The sequence below is a fragment of the Raphanus sativus genome, chromosome 4 (genome assembly GCF_000801105.2).
Source record: "Raphanus sativus cultivar WK10039 chromosome 4, ASM80110v3, whole genome shotgun sequence".
Classification (NCBI taxonomy): domain Eukaryota; kingdom Viridiplantae; phylum Streptophyta; class Magnoliopsida; order Brassicales; family Brassicaceae; genus Raphanus; species Raphanus sativus.
In genome coordinates this window covers 26884674-26906039 of record NC_079514.1, presented here as the reverse complement: position 1 = coordinate 26906039, position 21366 = coordinate 26884674, and the positions used below count along the sequence as shown (strand labels likewise).

At 39.3% G+C, this 21366-nt stretch overlaps 1 protein-coding gene, 1 non-coding gene and 2 pseudogenes across 2 annotated transcripts; 2 read left to right on the top strand and 2 right to left on the bottom strand.

Annotated features, from left to right (window-relative positions):
- Nucleotides 1–744: 744 nt before the first annotated feature.
- On the bottom strand, nt 745–9470 carry LOC108833993 (uncharacterized; annotated as a pseudogene).
- A 297-nt stretch (nt 9471–9767) lies between these two features.
- LOC108833986 (U1 small nuclear ribonucleoprotein C-like) lies at nt 9768–11251 on the top strand (annotated as a pseudogene).
- A 534-nt stretch (nt 11252–11785) lies between these two features.
- On the top strand, nt 11786–11857 carry TRNAP-AGG (transfer RNA proline (anticodon AGG)). Its single transcript has one exon. It is a non-coding gene; the product is annotated as a tRNA-Pro (tRNA).
- Nucleotides 11858–12193: 336 nt separating this feature from the next.
- Nucleotides 12194–15773, bottom strand: LOC108840955 (uncharacterized). The gene is made up of 8 exons (XM_018613753.2): nt 15172–15773; nt 15060–15107; nt 14830–14988; nt 14689–14735; nt 14453–14609; nt 13988–14049; nt 13482–13877; nt 12194–13238 (listed from the first exon to the last, which is right to left on the bottom strand). Exons 1-8 carry the CDS (start codon nt 15646–15648, stop codon nt 12275–12277), a joined length of 2310 nt encoding a protein of 769 aa, XP_018469255.2. The 5' UTR covers nt 15649–15773; the 3' UTR covers nt 12194–12274.
- Between the last annotated feature and the right edge of the window lie 5593 nt (nt 15774–21366).

Below are 21366 nucleotides of genomic sequence, written 5' to 3'. Positions count from 1 at the left end.
CAATAAAACTAAGTTATATGTCTAAAATCACATGGTTCTACCAAACATATATTATGCCCTTATTAACAGACATGTTTTTGCTTATAAATTCAGTTCCGCACATGGTTCTACCAAAATTATTTTCACAATTTTACTCAACTAATTACCAGTCATAAATAATCTAGCTAGGAAATGTGTTTAGGTCCAACTGATAAAAAGATTAATATTTATATCAAACCAAGATTGAATGCTATATAAATTTTGGTAGACCAATATATTTGTATCGATATAAACCAAGTAGAAAATTGGTTTATACAGGGTGCTCTCCACAAGATTGTATACGTATAATTAATTTCTAACTCATACCATTATCTCATAATTTAAAATAAAAAGTTAAAAAATAAAAAAATTATATAATAAACACACACAACAAACTAAAGTTCTAACATTTGAATTTTATTAAGCAGAAAACACTTCATAAAAAGTTTTAAATTTTTATATTAACTTATTTTAAAACCAATTTCTATATATATAAATAAAAATAAAAAAATATAACAAAATTCCGGGCGTAGCCCGGGCAAACTCCTAGTAAGAATATAAATAACACAAAGTACTTAACCTTTTCTTTATAATAACGGTTGATTATAAGGCTTCCAATGGTGAGCAAGATTGTGATTCCCCAAAAGTAGACGGTTGATAAATATAAATAAACCTAAGACATTAACAAATAAATAATGAATAATCTTTCTTTTCTTTTTTTTTGGTCTAAAGAACATAGATCATTTCAAGTAGAATCACTGGACACAGATTCGACTGGAAAAACTGTTTTTTTTACCCTTCATATGCTATATACACTTAGAACATATTTGAGTCGGAAAATATTCACGTGTACATTTAGCTCGAATCGAATAAAAATTTTGTAGTGAAAAACAATCTTGCGTACTCTTGATTTTTCTTCCCTTCGAAAGTGGAGTAAAACTTTAGCTGGAACCAGAAGCGGCCCTTGATAGAAACAGGTGAAGCACGTGCTTCCAGCCGTGAAATATTTAGAAAAGTTCCGGCCATCTTTATAACAAAACTGTCTTCAGGTAATTTGGTTATTGTACTATAGTTAGCTAGATCAGGTCATGGGTTCGAACCCTTGTGTCATTCTTTTTACAATTTTTTTTTTGTTTTTAATATTTAACAGGCCAAAAAAAAAATTTGGCTTCTAGTCCAAATATTTCTAGGACCACCTCTGGCTGGAACCGGGACAATCTCGAGTGGCTACATTGTGTGAAGTACACGAGTGATCTTAGCTTCTCGCAGAGTGTGAACGTGATCATCGTTTGTGGCCCTAGCCGTGCGAAAATCGCAAAGCCTCAATGTCAATAGAAGAAAAACAAGAAACATTTTTTATTAACTGTTTCTCTGTATACTCAAGAAATGTATATTTTTGTCTAACCCTTTGTAAAGTCCCACAAGTCCTTCTTTGAGAACAATTTGAAGGATGAAACATAGATATAGAACATTAACGTTCAACACAAGTTACTCCCAGTGAAAGTATATACTAAAATGTATATTATAGGACCATTTGTTTCACCATTTGTTTATCTTCGTTCAAATGATCCATTCGTATGGTCCATTCACATGATTCATTCAAATTTTATTAGATGTTTGTTTGTGCATTCAAGTGATTCATCTAGATGAATCATTTAAATGGATTTTACGTTTGTTTTGTCCATCTAAATGACTCATCTAGATGAATCATCTAAACAAATTACCAAATTACTTTTGTTTTGACTTAACCATGTATTTGATATTAATTTCAACTATATTAATTTTAATTATTTAATCTATTATATTTACAACATAATTATTTTAAAATTAGCATTTTGACGGAAAACCGTGGTTTGCGGTTTTGGTGGAAGACACGTTTTTAGAGTTTTGGCGAGAAAACACGTTTTGTGGTTTTGGCGGGAAACTGTGTTTTTGTTGCTTTGGCGGAAAATGCGTTTTTATGGTTTTTACGGAAAATCACGTTTTTGTTGTTTTTGCGGAAAATCACGTATTTCCAGTTTTGGCGAAAAATGCGTTTCTGCGGTTTTAACGGGAAACTGCGTTTCTACGGTTTTGACGGGAAACTGCGTTTTTGCGGTTTTGGCGGAATACCGCGTTTTTGAGGGAAACCGTGTTTTTCGGTTTTTCTTTTTTGCGATTTTGGCAGCAAATCGTGTTTTTGCGGGTTTAGCGGAAAATTGCGTTTTGCGGTTTTAGCGAGAAATCGTGTTTTTGCAGTTTTGGAAGAAAATTGCGTTTTTGTTGTTTTGGCGGGAAATCATGTTTTTCCCATTTTTGGCGAAAATTGCGTTTCTGCGGTTTTGGCGGGAAACTGCATTTTGCGGTTTTGACGGAATACCGCGATTTGCGGAAAACCGTGTTTTTGCGGTTTAGAAGTCATCCAAATAGACCATTCAAATGAGATGTACTTTTAGTGCCTAAACAAACAACAATCTCATTTCCATTCAAATGGATCATTCAAATGGGGAAACGAACAGGCCCTATATCACCTTGTAACCACTGTGAAACCCATTTATGTAGATTCTTGAGCTTTCGGAATCTTGTTGCGGCATCAAGCGGGTTTTAATCATGTCCATGGGTGCAGTTATCAGCCTGCTTACTACACCTGCAACCACACTTGAGCTTAACTCATCAAGTCGTAGATTAAGTTGGTTTCGGTTTGATATTGTTGCCCGGATGTAACAGTGGAACTGTGATGCAGCATACATCGTTATCCTATCGAATTTTGGTTTTACTTATTTTCTTTTCCTAGTTGTCTTTGCATTCTTTTTCTAAACTAAGTTAGTTTTCCTTTTCTATGTTGGTTTTACGCTTTTACTTACTTATATAAGGTGATCTCTTGATTTGTAAGAGACACAACTTTTGATTATTGATTTACAAAACTTAGAGATTTGTTTTAAACAACTCATGCATCCTTATTTTCTGGGTATTCTTTGAGAATTCAACAGATTTAAGAAGGCTTAGATAACGGGTATTCTCAGAATTCAATGTTACCTTCGCGTTATTGGTTACTAACAGTACTTCCGCTCTGTCAGTTGGTATCACAGCTTTAGAACTTCGACTTTTATCGTTGTTACGATCTTGTGATGGCTCCTCGACCAGGCAAAGAACCAGCCAACGATTGGACTCACATGCAGCAGTTCCTCGAAGACTTTCGGGAAAATTTTCAAGACAACATGAGAAGAACTATGGCTGAAGCAATTCAGGCCGGAGTTCAGGCTGGTGTGCAAGCTGCCTTTACAGCCAATGCCGAGGCACTGCACGCACCGTCACCACAACGACAACACCGCCACAATAACCCAATCTTCAACAATCGCGAAGAGGCCGATGATGAAGAAAACGCATTCGCTGATGGTAATCAACGTCAACCTCATCGCCAAGAGCAATACAACAGGCACAACAAGGATTCGATGGGAATCTAGAGTAAAACTTGAACTACCCGAGTTCCATGGAGGTTTACAACCAGAGGAGCTACTTGACTGGTTTGTTGCCGTCGACAAATTTATTGAATTCAAAGACGTCCCAGAGTAGAAGAGGGTGCCTCTTGTGACAACTCGTTTTCGCGGACATGCTGCCTCATGGTGGAATCAACTGAAAATTTCACGAACACGTCGTGGGAAAGAAAAAATCACTTCACTGGATAAGCGTAAACAACATATGCGGAAAACCTTTATTCTGTATAACTTTGAGCGTCTCTTGTTCCATAAGTTCCATAACATTCGCCAGGGAACACGCTCTGTAGAAGATTATTCTACTGAATTTTATCATATGCTAACAAGAGTCGATATACATGTTTCAGAAGATCAGTTGGTGGCTCGTTTTATCGCAGGATTACGACCACAACTTCAGACTATGCTTCATCAATTCGACCCTTGCTCTGTTTCAGAGGCTCGCCAGCAAGCTGTACTCGTCGAGCAACAATCGCGTTTCAGTACGAATAAGTGGATAGAAAACTCCCGACCCCGCAATACAACCCTATCAGACGACAGCAAGTCTGCCACTACTCGCGACACTGCTACAGCTTCATCAAGTACACGCCCCGCCAACAAACTCACAGAACCTGCAGAGGCACGACCTTCACGACCGAATGCTCTCTGATGCTTCTCATGTGGAGAACATGGCCATCTTCAAAAGGTCTGTCCAACACATGGGCGTCGAGGTTTACTCGCGGCTGATAAGAAATTGGTGGGAAATCCTATATACGATGAAGAAGATGATCAATTCAATGATGTGGACGAAGAACAAGTCAGCGGTGACACTGGAACCTTACTTATGATACGCAGAAATTGTCTCGCCCCTAAAACAGATGAAGCTTGGCAACAGACCTCTCTATTCAGCTCAACTTGCACAGTCAAAGGAAAAGTTTGTCGATTTGTAATTGATTCTAGATTTTCAGCAAACTTCGTCTTAGAGGAAGCTTACGAAAACTGGGACTCAAACCTGAGGCACATCTCCACCCATACTGGCTCCTTGGATGCAAACCGGGCCGAAGTTTTTGTCTCCCAACGTACTCTAATATCTCCCTTAATTGGATAATTCTACAACGATGACCTTTATTGTGATTTCACTCCTATGTATGTCTCTCACATCATATTAGGGCAACCATGGCAATACGACAGGGAAGTGATCCATAATGGGAAAACGAACACCAGCTTGTTTTTATTTCAAGGCCGCAAAATTACTCTTCTCCCATCTCCGGTAAGTGAACCAACGACCATCACCTCTACTCTTCCGGCGAAGTCGAAGCATAATTTATTAATCATCTCTAAAGGTCAGTTTGAGTTAGAGTTGCAAGATTCTCGACCACTCTTTGCTTTGGTTTCGGTCACTCCAACACCACTGCAATCGTTCTCTTGTCCACATGCGTTTGTACCTTTAATTCAAGAGTTTGATGATCTCTTTCCAGACGAGCTCCTAGCAGAATTGCCCCAGCTCAGAGATATTCAACATCACATTGATTTGGTACCAGACGCAGTTCTTCCCAACCATGCACACTATCGCATGAGTCCGGAAGAACATGAAGAGCTTAGACGCCAAGTTGAGGATTTATTAGTCAAGGGTTATGTCCGCGAAATCTTAAGCATGTGTACTGTCCCGGCGTTACTCATCCCTAACAAAGACAAGTCGTAGTGAATGTGCGTTGACAGCCGAGCGATTAACAAGATTACTACGCGATATCGGTTTCCCATACCTCGACTTGACGATCTCCTTGATCAAATTGGCAAAGCCTCAATCTTCACCAAATTAGATCTTAAAGTGGTTATCACCAGATTTGTATCCGCCCTGGGGACGAATGGAAGATTGCTTTCAAGACTCGTGAGGGTTTGTTTGAGAGGTTGATAATGTCGTTTCGGTTATCAAATGCGCCAAGCACGTTTATGCGTGTCATGAACCAAACTCTGTGACCTTTTATTGGACGCTTTGTTGTCGTCTATTTTGACGATATCTTGGTTTTTAATCCCTCATTGGACGAGCACCTTACCCATCTTCGCGACGTCCTACTCGTGTTATGCAAATAGCAGTTATTCATCGCAAAAAGTGTGAATTCGGGACTTCACAAGTTCTTTTCCTCGGATATGTAGTTTCTGCAGATGGCCTTCGCGTCGATCCTCTTAAGGTCGACGATGTTGCTTCTTGGCAGAAACCTACAACAATTTCTGAAGTACGAAGCTTTCACGGTTTGGCTTCTTTCTATGGACGATTCGTGCACAACTTTAATGTTGTATGGCACCAATCACAAACTGCATGAAAGGCGTTTCATTTTTGTGGACTGACGATGCAGCTCGTGCATTTGTTCTCATCAAGGAGAAGTTGACGACATCTCCGATTCTAGGGCTCCCTGATTTTGACTCGCCCTTTGAGCTTCATTGTGATGCCTCCAAGCTTGGTGTGGGTGCTGTCTTGAGCAAAAATGGTCAATCCGTTGCTTATTATAGTGAAAAACTTGCAGGAGCTCGTAGCCGTTATTGTACGTATGATATCGAGTTCTATGTAATTATTCAGGCCATTAAGCATTGGAGTTATTACCTTGCTCATAAGGAGTTCATTTTATTTACGGATCATGTGGCGTTAAAGTATTTGGGCACGCAAGACAAGATTTCTTCTCGTCATGCTTCGTGGACAGCCTATTTATAACAATTAACTTTCGTCATTAAACATCAGTCGGGAAAGCTCAACAAAGTCGTAGGCGCCATGCTTTAGTCTCTACCATGCGTGTCTCCGTTGTTGGGGTTGAGTGCTTAGCAGGCTTATATCCTATGGACCCATTCTTCTCGGCTATATGGTTGGATCTTACACATGGGGTTCGATCTGATTACTCACTGACTGATTGTTTTGTTTTTAAAGGCAATCGTTTGTGTGTATAGGCCAGTAGTTTTTGCCTCCATATTATCAAAGAGTTACATGGCGAAGGTCATGTGGGTCGGGACCGTACCCTAGAGCTTGTGTCTGTGTCTTACTTCTGGCCAACATTACGACGTGATGGAGAATGCTTTGTTACTCGGTGCACAGCTTGTCAAAAAGAAAAGGGACATGCGTCCAACGTCGGACTATATCTGCCTTTACCTAATCCGACGCAGCCTTGGAGCGATATCAGTATGGATTTTGTGCTCGGTCTTCCGCGAACTCAACGAGGGAATGATTCTGTTTTTGTGATAGTTGATCGTTTCTCCCAAATGACACATTTTATCCCTTGCAAGAAGTTGACGGATGCTGTTGAAGTGGCTCAACTGTTTTTTCCGGAGATGTACAAGATTCACGGCCTTCTATTGTCTATAGTGTCGGATCGCGATTCAAGGTTCATTAGTCACTTCGGGCGTTCTCTTTGGAAGTTGTTTAAGACAAGCTTAAACATGAGTTCTGCGTACCATCCCCAATCTGATGGACAAACAGAGGTGACTAAACGAAGTTTGGGAAATATGATTCGTTGTTTAGTGGGTGATAATCTTCGTTCTTGGGATTCTCTTTTGTGTCAGGCTGAGTTTGCTCACAATCACGCCAACAATAGAAGCTTGGGATTCAGTCCTTTCAAAGTCGTCTACAGGTTTGTGGCCCAAGAACCTTTGGCATTGTCTTCTCTCCCTCAGCCAGGGGAGTTCCATGGGCGAGCTGAAGAACTTATCAGTGAACTTTCTCGCATCCATGAGCAGGCTCAAGACAATTTCTGGGCACTACCATAAAATACAAACGAACGGCTGATAAACGTCGTCGTGAAGTTCACTTTCAGGTCGGTGATCATGTATGGGTTGTGCTAACTAATGAATGCTTTCCTACAGGTCAATACAACAAGCTAAAGGCACGGAAGCTCGGTCCAGTTGAAATCCTTGAAAAGATCAATCCAAATGCTTACCGACTGGCTCTTCCTCCTCACATCAATAGTGCATACGTTTTTAATGTCAAGCACCTTTTCAAATATGAACATGATGACAAGTTGCTTTCTGGATTCAGACGAATCTCTTGTACGGGAGGGGACCTGATGCATCATACATCGTTATCCTATCGAGTTTTGGTTTTACTTATTTCCTTTTCCTAGTTGTCTTTGCATTCCTTTTCTAAACTAAGTTAGTTTTCCTTTTTATGTCAGTTTTAGGTTTTTACGTACCTATATAAGGTGCTCTCTTGATTTGTAAGAGACACAACTTTTGATTATTGATTTATAAAACTTAGAACTTTGTTTTAAACAACTCTTGCATCCTTATTTTCTGGGTATTCTAACAGATTTAAGAAGGCTTAGATAACGGGTATTCTTAGAATTCAATGTTATCTTTACGTTATCGTTTACTAACGGTACTTCCGCTCTGTCAAATTGAGTAATGGTTGTACCATAAATAAAGATGAAACCTTTCTTCCAAAGAAGTTTGTTAAACCAGAATCTGCAACTACAAAAAAATTCAGGTGTTGGAATGTTAGAAAGCAGCAAACCTTCTTTTAAATCAATTGTAGTCTAGTCTTAGAATATGACCCGTTTTGTTTGGTCGTATGTTGCAAGCTGTAATGCAGTTAGTGCTGCAGCTCTAACCATGGCAGGACCAACTCCTTTCCATAAAACTCTGTATGCCTTCTTCAGAAACTATCTCACGCACTTCTACGAAGGGAACTGCGTTTGGATTCATCTTCAGTCTTACCTAAGAGAAAGGAAAATTGATACGCGTCTCAATAATCCATGTATGAGCAGAATCTAACTTTGCTTCAGGTTTTGATCTACCTTGACAACTTCACCAGGGTTGGCTAATGCAATAGAAAAGGCCATAGCAAATGCGCCTGCTGCTATTTCGACCAAGACATTTGTAGATCCCAATGCCCAATCTAAAGAAACCTAGGTGGGTTCGTATTGTCCCAATCTGAGATCTCCGTAAAGTACGGATCCAGTGAGAGCAGAAGTCAAACCCAAGTATAAAGACCTAGGCCCTTCATTCTTCATTAGTTGAAGAAAGATTCATGTTTGAACATTTCAAAAAATATACAAATTAAAGAGTTCATGTTTCATTACAAGATTATATTACCATTCTAACTAAAGGGCCTCTTTGTCCATCATGTTGCATCTGCAATAAACATGGAGATATCTCTAAGTCCCTAACTTTTTAAATCCCACATTATATGCCAAAAGAAAAGACTTATGTACCGACCAACTACAAGAACAAGAACATTTTGCTACATTATCCAAAGATCACTATCCTAAGATAAAACTTAAACACCCATCACACACAAGTGCTACCTCCACATAGGTGGTTTTGAACCGATCCAAATTTCTTTTGTTTTCAGTTCACGTTTGGTTATGGATTCTGAACCAGTCAGCAAATTTTCGGGTTTTATATCCAAAATAATTCCAAACTGAATCGATTTATACCATTATTTCAAACAGAAAATAACTGAAATCACAAATTACTTGAATATAACAGAAATTCTGTGGATTTAACCAAGGTTTGAATCGAAAAGTCTAAAACTGTTGGTTCCCTTCCGTAACAAAAAAATGAAAACCAAAAACCAAATAGCAAATAGCAAAATTTGTGTTTCAAAACCAAAATCGAAAACTTTTTAGATTCCGAATCAACCGATCTAACAAGTGTGTTATAAAGTTGAGGTAGAGAAGTAGTCTGTTTCTTTGACCAAAAAAAGAGTTTTTCTATTTTCCAAAACCAAAACAGCAACGTTTAAATTCGATTCATATAGGAGTGAGTGAACAAGGTGTTGGGAATCTAACCGAGAAGATGAGTCACGCCGGTGAGCAACGTGACGGAAAATCCGATTGTGCTAAAATGAGAAGCCACCGGCGGAGGCAGATTCTTCGTCTTCCTCACTTCCTTCAACAACTACACATCACTCAAATATCGATTCGAAAATGTCAACTTGAAACTAATAGAGCAGAATCACGTCAAAAGATCCGACGAACCCGGGATTTGAAGCGACCAGTGGGAAGATATATCTCCGGTCATCGTTAAAAATAATTTTTTTTCTTAGCATCGTGCGAAACGGTGTTGTTTGAGTAAAAATACTTAGAACATAAATATCGGCAGCTTTTAGAGCCGTCCTTAGGTGGAGGGACCCACAAAAATCAGAGGGACCAAGAAGAAAAGCCCCTAATTAAGGAACGTCCTTGTTATGTTTGTTCACTGTTCGCGGACTCCACTGATACGTGACCATCCGCGATTGGTTCGTTTTTAATTTTTTTTTAAATCTTCAAAAGCAAGAAATAAAAAAATTAAGGACATTTACCGGGACTTTACCTATAATGTTGGTCTTAGTAGCCGTCAGATATCACGAAAAGTAAATGTGTACCACATATCATTTACTCCTCTGGTTCTCCAAGTTTGGGAATTTTCAGAAAGAAGGATGCCAAGGTATTAGGGTTCGAGATCTTCATTGTTACACTGGTACATATATGCAGCTTCGATAGTAGAGGACGGTTTTAATTACTGTTGAATTTTTCGCAGGTATTACTGTGATTATTGCGATACTTATCTCACCCACGATTCCGTAAGTTTAAACCTACCTTCCTCTTTAGAGAAGCTCTAGTTCTTTTTTTTCTTAACTTGGTACATTGGTGAATATGATTGAACCAAGCTTATGAATCTGTGACTAAAATCTCAAGTTTGTTTTATTTGTTCAGCCATCGGTGAGGAAGCAGCACAATGCTGGTTACAAGCACAAGGTAGGTATCTAAGCAGTCCAAGAATGTTTTTTTCTGATATATGTAATTGAGTTTTGATTATCTTGTTCAGGCGAATGTGAGAGAATATACTATCAGCAATTTGAGGAACAACAAACTCAGAGTCTGATTGATCAGAGGATTAAAGAGCATCTTGGCCAACAGGTTGGTGGTGTGTTTAATCAGCAGCATATATTTGCTAGACCTCGCCATCCTATGATGCTACCACCTGGGACTATTATGCCTATGGGGATGCCTCCTCCTGTCCTGCCTACACCCATGATGCCTCCTGGTCAAGGTAATTTTCTGTTACTAGAATAACTACTTGTGTGTCGTGTGTCCAGTTACGTTACCCAAGGTAACCACTTAGAAAAGACTATATGTTTGATGAGAAATAAACTGTATCATGACTTACTCTTACGAAATAGGTTTCACTTTTAAAAATCATGTTGGTCAAACGTCCTATATACATGTTTCACTTCTTCTTTGCATTCGGTTGTTTTTTTTTTCAATTGATATGTAATGTTTTCTACTTTTGCCAGGTTACATGCCTCCTCCACCGCCTGGTGCTCCTCTACCTCCACCTCCACAAAACAGTATTCTTAGGCCACCAGGAATGGCTCCAATACCTGGTCAAGGTAGTGGACCACCTCCCAATTATAATGGACTTCCTCTTCCTCCGCCTCCTCCTTTTCATTCTAATCCAGCTGCTGCTCCTCCACCAAGTGGTGGTGGCTTCAACAATTCAAACCCCGGTGCTGAATCTCCTGAGAGCAATGAGTAGAGTTTAGTCGTGTTTTTTTTTCTTCTCATTTTCTAATATTCTCAGAGCTCTTGTTTTATAGTGTATGTTTTACCTTTTCCTAATCCAATATATGTGAAGAGGTTTACAAGTGATGCATGTCAAATGCATGTGATAGATTCTCAAGTTCGTAGAGTGATTGAGAGCTTAAAGTATTGAGTTGTTGTGGTCTCTTAAAACAAACAGGTAAGATTTATGAAACATGGCTTCACTCATTGCTTGTAGACAGAAGTGGATGTGTTTCTTTAAACTGTATGTTTCCTTTTTGCCTACAAATTTATAAGAGACGATCACTCCCTGCAACAATAGAAAACCAAATAATTTTGAGGTTTTCATGTGGCCTTTCTCTTGTATTCATTCAAAATATCGAAGAATTAATTTTATTTCTCTCAAGTATTTCCTAGTTCCTACGACAAGTCACCTACCTTTGTTGTTCCACCAAGCTTTGTGATCTCCGTCTGAAAAAATGACTTGTGCCTTGGATTTGCAACATCCATATCGATCGACATGAACCATTAATTAGAGTTTTCTATTCTTGTTCGGAGCGAGCACTAAGCAGAGCACTCCAATTGTGAATGGGTATCATTGTTCCTTGTAGAGTTAGAGAGAGAGATTACTGACTTGATCCCTCATTTCTGACACACGAGCTTATTCTTTGGAGCAGAGAGCATACAGTTCTTCCACGGCTTTAGGCGCGGGAGAGAGACGAGACGAGGAGCTTGGATATTGTTTTGAAAAGCAATTGTGTTATCGTATTCATTTATAATTATTTGTATTAATAGTAATGACAGTTCAAACATGGGCGTTTGGTCTAGTGGTATGATTCTCGCTTAGGGTGCGAGAGGTCCCGAGTTCAATTCTCGGAACGCCCCTATTTCTTTTTTTCCATTTTTATTTGTTTTACTCCCTTTGCCACCATATTTTCGTCGTCTATTTGTTTACCCCTTTATACGCAGCTACATATTTTCCAAATTAGAAAACCTTATTCAAAAATGTTCTAAAATGTTTGTTGAGAGATATGTCACAAATATTCGCATTACAAGGAACTAGACAAGTTACAATTATGAATTGCGTGTTGATATGTAGCAAGAACTATTGTGTTGTGAGCAAGACCCATTTTCTAACTCTCCCAAGCAAGCCTAACTTGCGTCCCAAGTTTGTTTCTCTTGAATCTCTTTCTTTTTTATTTAGTAAAACCACCAGTTAAATAAAAGGCTAAAATGCTTGAGTTTCATAGTGTTGGTCTTACACTTTGATCGAAAACTTAAAAAAAAAAACATTAGTCTTTTCTAGACACTCTTCTTCCCCTTCCTACCGGGCTTGCCTCCTCCACGCTTCCTAGCATCACTCTTCATCCTCCTATCCACTCTCTTCTGACCTTTCCCGACCTTGACATCAACTCCTTTCTTAGACACAACAAGTTCTTTCTTAGGCTTCCTTGTCTCTACCGCTTTCTTGTACAACTTGTCTATCATCTTGTCCTTTGAGCGGTTCGATATATCCGCTGTGTCAGATATTGTGTTTGCCTTCTTCCTCACTTTCTCCAATCTTTTCTCCATGGCTCGCTTCTTCCGCGCCTTGGCCTCTGCCACTTTCTTGGCCGGACGAGCGTTTATCTCTCTGAACTGAGCTTTCATTGCATTGACCTCTTCTTTCGTAATGGGTTTCACCACCTGTCTGTGCCTCTTCTCTTCGTCCAGAAACCATTTGGGTAAGCCTTGGTCATCAAACATGTACTTGTTGTAAGCATCGTCAAGCATCTCTTCTCTCTGCTTCTTCCTTTGCATTTTCTTGGCACATGCCAATATCTCGGCCTTGTTTGTATTAGCTTCATCATCATCATCAGAGGATGAGTCTGAATCCGTCTCTGGGGTAGGGACAATCTCAAAATCGTCTTCCTCTGTCTGCTTGGATGACTTTCGGTAGGGTTTAGACAAAGTTTTGCTTTGTTTCTCAGTTCCAAGGTCTCCTTCTTCAACAGCTTCTACAAATATATTCTGACTGAACCAATGGTTGGATACGTCCTCCTTTGTTTGCGCTTCCTCTTCATCACCAAGTGCTACCACAAGAGGGTTTAACTCATCCTTGTCCAAATAGTAATCGAAACTCATCTCTTCCTCCTCTCCATCACCATCCTCCAGCTTCTCAGCGTTGGCCAGCCTAGCCCGCTTCCTTTTCCTAGAGCTTCCTTCTTTCTTCACCATATACCGTTCGTATGCCTCATCAAAAACCTCTTCCATCTTTTCAGTGTCTCTGTATAATGTTAAAATAAAAAAAAGATCGATGAAACAAACATTTGAGCAATGTATTTGTTAAATGAGAACCAAGCAACCAATAGGAAGAACTAAACCAAGTGACGTGAAGGGAAGATTGGTGAATGGATCAAACAGCAAGATGAATAAAGGAGTAAAGGAAGAGCTTGAATGAGGCAAGACTCTATCCACACTCCAAGAGTGGCATATCATGAAAATAGCAATATAGAAAAAAGGGTCTGACCTCTGACGTTCTTCATCAGAATCTATGTCACTGTCTTTGTAGTCATCTGAAGCTTCTTCCTTGTCACTCTCATAGGCATTGTCGTTAGCATCTTGGTCATTGTCAACAGCCATTAGATCTATCTTTCCCTTGATAGAAGAAAGAGAGAACAATTCATGGTCTACATAGCCATCTTCAAGTGCATGTATCTGTGCATCAGTAACATTAGCAAGTCGTTTTGCGAGAAGCTTCTTTGCACGTTTCTTCTTCCTGCGAACTACTGTGTTTGTCAGCTCTTCCAGTTCATTGAGTAGCTTATCATCCTCGTCTTCTTCTTCTCCTTCTTTTGCCACATCAGCCTCTTTAGTTTCTTGTTTCTTCTCAGGAGTTAGAGCTTTCCTGATTTGCATTCGCCATCTACAAGACAAAAGAGCTATTTTCATTAGAAACAAAATTCTACAAAGTTCTTGGAAAAATATTAGATAAACAAAAGGGTCCATGATGGAGTAAGTGAAGCATTTATTTACTTGAGGATATGCTTGAAGTCATTCTTCCCCAAAACAGGAAGATCTTCACATAGAATTTTAATCTGCATTCAGAAAAAAAAAAAGAGAGTAAAAAGTTACAAGTCAAATAAAAAATCACATACGGAACTAACAAAGAGTTGATATAATGGCTAACTCTTGGATTAGTTAAAAATAGTATAATAGGTCATGTTCATCCGAATGAGAAAACATTTAACATAGTCAAGGTCTCGTCCTAGAGGATGTACGAGCTCAAAGCCTCCTAGTTATTAATTAATCGCATTATGAAGAATTAGAAGAAGACAAAAAGTTGATATAGTGGCAAGACTATAATGGGACACATGTTATTAGGTCATTTGTTCATTCGAATGAGAAAACATTTAACATGATTTAGGTCTCGTCCTAGGGGATGAACAGGCTCAAAGCCTTCTAATTATTAATCGTATATAGAGAATTAGAAATAAGTACCTCATCTGTAGTCAAGTCATGTTCCTTTAAAGGTAGAGAGGCTTGATCATCAAAGGATATACAAGTAACTATGCCAAGAATCTCAATAGGTTTCTCGGACCATATGAACTCAGCAGCAGATGCAACTTTCCTCAAAACTGACTCTCCATCTTCATACCTATATATATATATAAATCCCCACTTAATATAACATGTAACAAGAAGATTTAATAGATAGTGGATAATGGTGCGTATACCCTTCACGGTTTCTCTTCTGTTTTGATCCTTTAAGCACATCCACCACCTACAAAAAAACACAACAAGAAGTATTATGTGGGAGTTGCAGAAAAAACACCATCAAAACACACTATGCAAGACACATATATAGCGATCATCACCACTTTCTTGGGTTCTGCTGTATAGTTAAAGAGTTGTCTGTAATCGAGTAGATGAGATGGAATCTTAGCAGGAGCTTTGTATCTCAAAGCCAACAGGTACGTTTCTGAAGATTTTGAACGGCTCGCCATTGGCTTAAACACTTTTACCTCATCAAACAGCTGCACCAACAAGTAACTACCAGTAAGACCAAGAAGAAGAACCTATCAGATGAGTAAGAAGTAATCAGTACCTCCCCAAGACAGTACCGCACAGACTCGTAATCTCGAGACCTGAAAACCTAAGAGAAGAAAGAAATTCAGTTCAGAGATAAATACGAAATCAAGAATCTTTCAGACACATACCTTGGTGATGAAGTTACCATTTGAAGCTAAGAACTCTGTGGCCAGTTTCAAGGAGTCAATAACCAAAGCGTTCTGGCTCATAACCTCTTGCGCCCACGCACCACCGAGATTCGGAGAACCATCGTGCAGAACAAGATCAAAAGCCGACACATTATGTTTCTCCATCACTTGCTTGATTTTCGACCTGCACTGATCGGTCCGCGTGATATCCTGCTGGATAGCCACACAGCCACGTACGGGAGCGATATTAACAAGATCGATACCTAGAACGAGACTTCCCACGGGAACTTTCTCGACTGCTACTTGCATCCAACCACCGGGGGCGGCGCAGAGATCGAGAACGGCATTCGAGCTGTGGAGGAGATTGTGCTTTGCATTTATCTGGAGAAGCTTGTAAGAAGCTCGAGAACGAAAGCCACGCTCCTTGGCCAAATGATAATACTTATCCAAGCGATCGCCGCCTTTGACCTTACGCATGGTCAGACTCCTCTAGGGTTTCGTTCTGGTCCCAAGAGAGAGAGAGAGAGAGAGAGAGAGAGAGAAATAGTAACGGAAGTATATAAGCTAGGGTTAGACCCAAAAAGGGTTTAGGGTTTACTACCGGTGCCTTGATTACTAAGCATTTGCTTAACGAGGCTTTTCAATCTATAAGCCTGATTGTACCTTTAACATCTCTTTCTGATGGGCTTTTCGCTAAACATGTGTCTCTTCTTTGTTCTCAAAGACCAACCAAAAATTTGTATCTACATCAGCCTACTTCGGATTGCCTTTTCTATCAAAACATGTGAGCTATTGGTGTGAGTTTCTAGTATTACATTGATGTCTATGGTGCTACACCATTCTATCTAAAACACTAGACTAAGCAAGATGTAGTCCAATTTATTGAGTCTATCTTGTGTAAAATACGTCAACATATTTACATACTATGTAAATGTAAGGACAAGCAAAGAATCCCACGATGCTGTGATGATTTTTTCGTTGTAGTGGGACTTATGTGGTTGTATCTCCTCCAGCCTACAGCCTATCATCTCACACACTTCCTCCTGGTTTGAAGTCTGGGCCACACTAGCTGCCACCTATGCGAAGCCTAGTTGTGGGCACATTAAAAAACTAAAGACAACTCAAACACTGGAAAAAGGAGACCAAAACCATTGATGTCTATCTCCAAGGTATCACCACTAGACTTGATCAACTCACAATACTAGGGAAAACAGTCGATCATGATGATCAGATTGATCTCATTCTGGATGGACTTATAGACGAGTATAAGACTGTTGTTGATCAAATTGAAGACAGAGATGCTCCTCTCTCAATCACACAGCTCCATGAGAGGTTACTCAATCATGAAGCTAAGCTACTCTCTGCACCTGACACCATTCTCTCACCTGCACCAGTCACAACAAACGTAGTTCAACAGTGTAACACAACAACAACTACTGAAACCAAAATCTCCAAAATAAATACAACAACACTTCATGGCAGCAACAATCACAGCCGGCACTAAACCAACAGAATCAGTACGAGAACATATGACCTCGCCCCTACCTTGGCTGCTGCCAAATTTGTGGTGTCCAAGGAAATAGTGCAGAGAGATGCTCCCAACTTTAAACCTATCAACCCAAACCAGAACCAGATGCCACAAAATCATTCATTCCATGGAATCCGAGAGCTAACTATACTGCTGCTGTGCCCTACAATGCTACAAACTGGTTAATGGATGGATAGTGGAACAACCCATCACATCACGTTGGATCTCAACATCTCGCTCTCCATCAGCCTTACAATGGTGGTACGGACGTCATGATAGCTGATGGCTCAACTATGCCCATTCAGCAAACTGTTTCAACCTTTCTCTCCACTAAAACTCGCTCTTTAGATTTACATAAATTCTTTATGTTCCAAACATCAACAAGAACTTTATCTCAGTCTATCGACTGTAACTCTAATGGAGTCTTTTTTGGATTTTTCCCATCCAACTTTCAGGTGAAGGATCTGAGAACGGAGGTTCCATTAATATCAGGCAAAGCTAAAGCTAAACTTTACGAGTGGCTGCAGTCAGTCCCTCAGGGTCTAGCCACTTCAATAATGCCAAGCTCAAGAGCAACTCTATCTTCATGGCACTCTAGCAATCCATCTTCAATTTTAAACAATGTTATCTCAAGTTTTTGCCTTCCATTTTCTAAATCTTCTCAAACATCTTTTGTCTTGCACTGACTTCTTAATCAATAAAAGCCATAAACTACCTTTTTATCAGTCTATAATCATTTCTACCAGACCTAATAAATACTTATTTTCAGATGTTTGGAGCTCTCCCATAACCTCTTTAGACAACTCCAAATACTATCTTGTGATAATTGACCACTAAAATCACTATACGTGGCTCTTTCCTCTCAAACAGAAGTATCAAGTTAAAGAAACAGTGATTTCTTTCAAGAATTTAATCGAAAACAATCAGCAAAAACACATTGGTACATTTTACTCGGACAATGGTGGAGAATACCTTGCGTTAAAGGAGTTCTTCAGTTAATCTGGAATCCCTCATTACACGTCCCCACCTCACACACCAGAGCACAACGACATCTCAGAGAGAAAGCATCGTCATGTGGTTGAAACAGGATTTACACTCATTGCGAAATCTCCAGTTCCCAAGACGTACTGGCCTTATGCATTCTCTATCACCATCTATCTAATAAACCGCTTACCCACACCACTACTCTCGATGCAATCTTTGTTTCAGAAGCTATTTGGAAAGTCTCCGAATTACAACAAGTTACGAGTCTTTGGTTGTGCTATCTTCCCATGGCTCAGACTTTACAATCGACATAAACTAGAAGATCGATTGGCTCTGTGTAAATTCCTTGGCTACTCTCCTACCCAAAGTTCTTACTTGTGCTTGCACATTCTGATTGGTCGACTCTATGTCTCACGATACGTTCAGTTTGACGAGACATTGTTTCTCTTCTCTCAATTGCTTAAGACGAAACCACAAACTAATGATTCCACTGCTCAAGCTTCTCTGTCATGGCCACTCCACTCTGTGATTCCGACAACGGCACCGACATCATTGTCAGGAACCCCACGCTCGGAAATTCACCGTACGACATCAACTTCGCCTCAGTCAAACCCACATCACACTCAGGTATCGTCCTAAACCCACCAAACTTTTCTTTTTCTCCCATATCTGAGCCCACTGCTCCAAATGAAAATGAGCCGCAACCCATGGCCCAGATAAACCCTATACCACTAAATCAAACCCAAACATAAACCACTTCACAAAAGCAAGCCCAACAAACCCACAATACTTTAACTCCGCAACCGACAAACAACCTGCATTTGTCTGCCTCCGATCAACCAAATTCAACCCAATCTTCTTCATCATCGACATCGTCCTCACCTCCACCTCCACCTCCACCTCTACCAAAACCACAAAACCCACTCTCACAACCACAGCCTGCAAACACATCCTATGCACACTCGTGCTAAAACAGGAACCTGCAAACCTAACAAGAAATACCTTATATTTGCCACTTTCCCAGCAGACACTGAACCTCAAACCATCATCCACGACTTACAACATGACCATTTGCGGAAAGCTGCAACAGCTGAAATCAATGCCCATATAGAAAATCACAGTTGGGATCTAATCCACCCGAAAATGTTACTCTCCTAGGATATTGATGGATCTTCACCACAAAGTACAATCCCGACGGTACTGCCACTCTATACAAAGCTCGACTTGTTGTCAAGGGCTATAATCAATGATAAGGACTAAATTATACAGAAACCTTCAGTCCAGGCATCAAGTCGACGACAATCCGCATTGTGCTTGGGATCGCGACCAACTGTGTAACTGGCCAATCTACCAGTTAGTCGTCAATAATGCGTTTCTCCAAGGCACCCTTATAGATGAAGTATACATGACTCAAACCCCGGGGTTTGTTGATCAAGAGAAACCAAATCATGTTTGCCGTCTGCGCAAAGCAATATATGGCCTCAAGCAAGCATCGAGGGTTTGGTATGTTGAATTACAATTGTATCTTCTTGCCTAGTTTTACAAACTCGGTCTTAGACACATCCCTGTTTATCATGAGGAGAGGTCATTCTCTTGTCTACCTTCTTATATATGTGAATGATATTTTGATCGCAGGGAATGATCCTCAACTGCTCCAGAAAACATTACTCTCGCTTACCAACCAATTCTCAGTCAAAGATCATGAGCCACTTCATTACTTTCTTGGCATTGAAGCAAGGCATACCAACTCTTTTCTGCATTTAAGCAAACACAAATAAACGCTTGATCTTCTGGCTCACACTAATATGCTTGGAGCCAAATGAGTGCACACACCAATGACGACTATACCAAGATTGTTGGTTCACTCAGGAACACCACTACATGATCCTAAGGAGTATCTGCAACTTGTTGGAAGTCTGCAATATCTGGCGTTCACTAGACCAGATGTATCTTATGTTGTTAATCGACTTTCCAGTATATGCACACACCAACAATGGATCATTGGAATGCAGTTAAGCAAGTTATTTGCTACTTGGCAGGAACAACAGACAATGGCATTTATCTACAACGAGGTAACACCTTCACACTTCATGAATTATCTGATGCAGATTAGGCAGAAAACACAGATGATTTTGTCTCCACAAATGGATACATTGTCTACATTGGCAAACATCCAGTCTCATGGTCATCCAAGAAACATAATTCAGTAGCACAATCATCCACTGAGGCGGAATACTGATCAGTCACTAACACCTCTTCGGAACTCATATGGATCAACTCACTACTGCAAGAACTTGGTGTTAAACAATCAAAACCTTCAGTCATAACTGTGACAATGTCTGTGCAACATATCTATGTGCAAACCCGGTTTTTCACTTCCGTATGAAACATGTAGCATTGGACTATCACTTTATAAGGACACATGTTCAGCCAGAAGTGTTACGTGTGGTTCATGTCTCTACTGAAGATCAGTTGGTTGATGCTATGACCAAACCTCTGCCACGACAACTATCCTCCACATCACGAACAATATTGGTGTCACAAAAGGGCCACCATCTTGAGGGGGGGGGGAGGATATTAAGGATCAATCATATCTTCATTGATTCCCATCAGATATAATCATTACTTTAGGATCTTCTCTATTATGTAAAGTAGTATATTTTCATTAATTATCATGCTCTAGGTTCCTCTCTATATATATTGACATCCTATTTAATGTAAACGGTTTATTCAGTCAATAAACTCCTATATTTATTGTGATAATTTAAGTGGTAGTTATAGCTTTGTACTTTTTCAGAAAGTTACGGTGTTTCTTCGCTATGATGACTAATTTGGTTGTAGATTCGTACTTTTCTAGTGAAGCTACAGTGTTTTTTGTGTGTGGCGGAATTGATGTGGTTGGAGTTTTCTATTTTTTTAGTAGTCGTGGTGGGTTTAATCTAAGGCTGAGTTAAGGTTATGTCACTGATCGTTACTATGACAATTTTTCTATTTTGATCAACTCAAACAAACTCCATTAAAATTCTGCTAACTAAACATGTGACTATGTGTTAATGTGGACAAATAAGAGTGATTGACTCTGAGTACCAAATGTAAGACTATTTGTCCTTGTATTTTGAGTCTAGGATGCATGTGTGAGCACAAAAGTTATGAAGTTTTCCTTTATTCTCTGTATTTTACAAAGTTAGTTGCAAAATCATGCAATTGTTCTCGTTTCAAAACCATATCCACCCTTTAAAACAATACTCCTTCCGTTTTATTTTAATTGACGTTGTGCAAAAAAAAATTCGTTTCAAAAAGTGTCGTCTTAGAATTTCAATGTAAAATTTATTAATAAGATTCTCCAGTTTATTTTTCTTTTGGTTGAAATATGGTTAGGTTTATAGGTAATTGTGTTTTTATTTTGCAAATATATAAATCACATGTTTTCTTAACTTGTGTGCATAAAACTATAATGACAATTAAAATGAAATGTAGGGAGTATATTACAATTTAAATTACCGGAGATTCTTCATATATTTCATTATCTAAATGAAAACTTCAAATTTCGCGTGTAAGGATAAGAAACTGCCTTTTATGATAGTTTCTTTGTAGTGTTGTTTGTTGTTAATCTAGTATTATTTAAGTAATTTTTATCAAGAACTAAAAATGTTATAAGAATTAATTTTATCAAAACATATTAA

Coding starts and splice junctions, on each gene's coding strand:
- LOC108840955 (XM_018613753.2), bottom strand. CDS start 15,648: ATGCGTAAGGTCAAAGGCGGCGATCGCTTGGATAAGTATTATCATTTG. Junction 14,989..15,059: donor TGCGGTACTGTCTTGGGGAG/GTACTGATTACT, acceptor TTGTTGGTGCAG/CTGTTTGATGAGGTAAAAGT. Junction 14,610..14,688: donor CAGAAGAGAAACCGTGAAGG/GTATACGCACCA, acceptor ATATATATATAG/GTATGAAGATGGAGAGTCAG.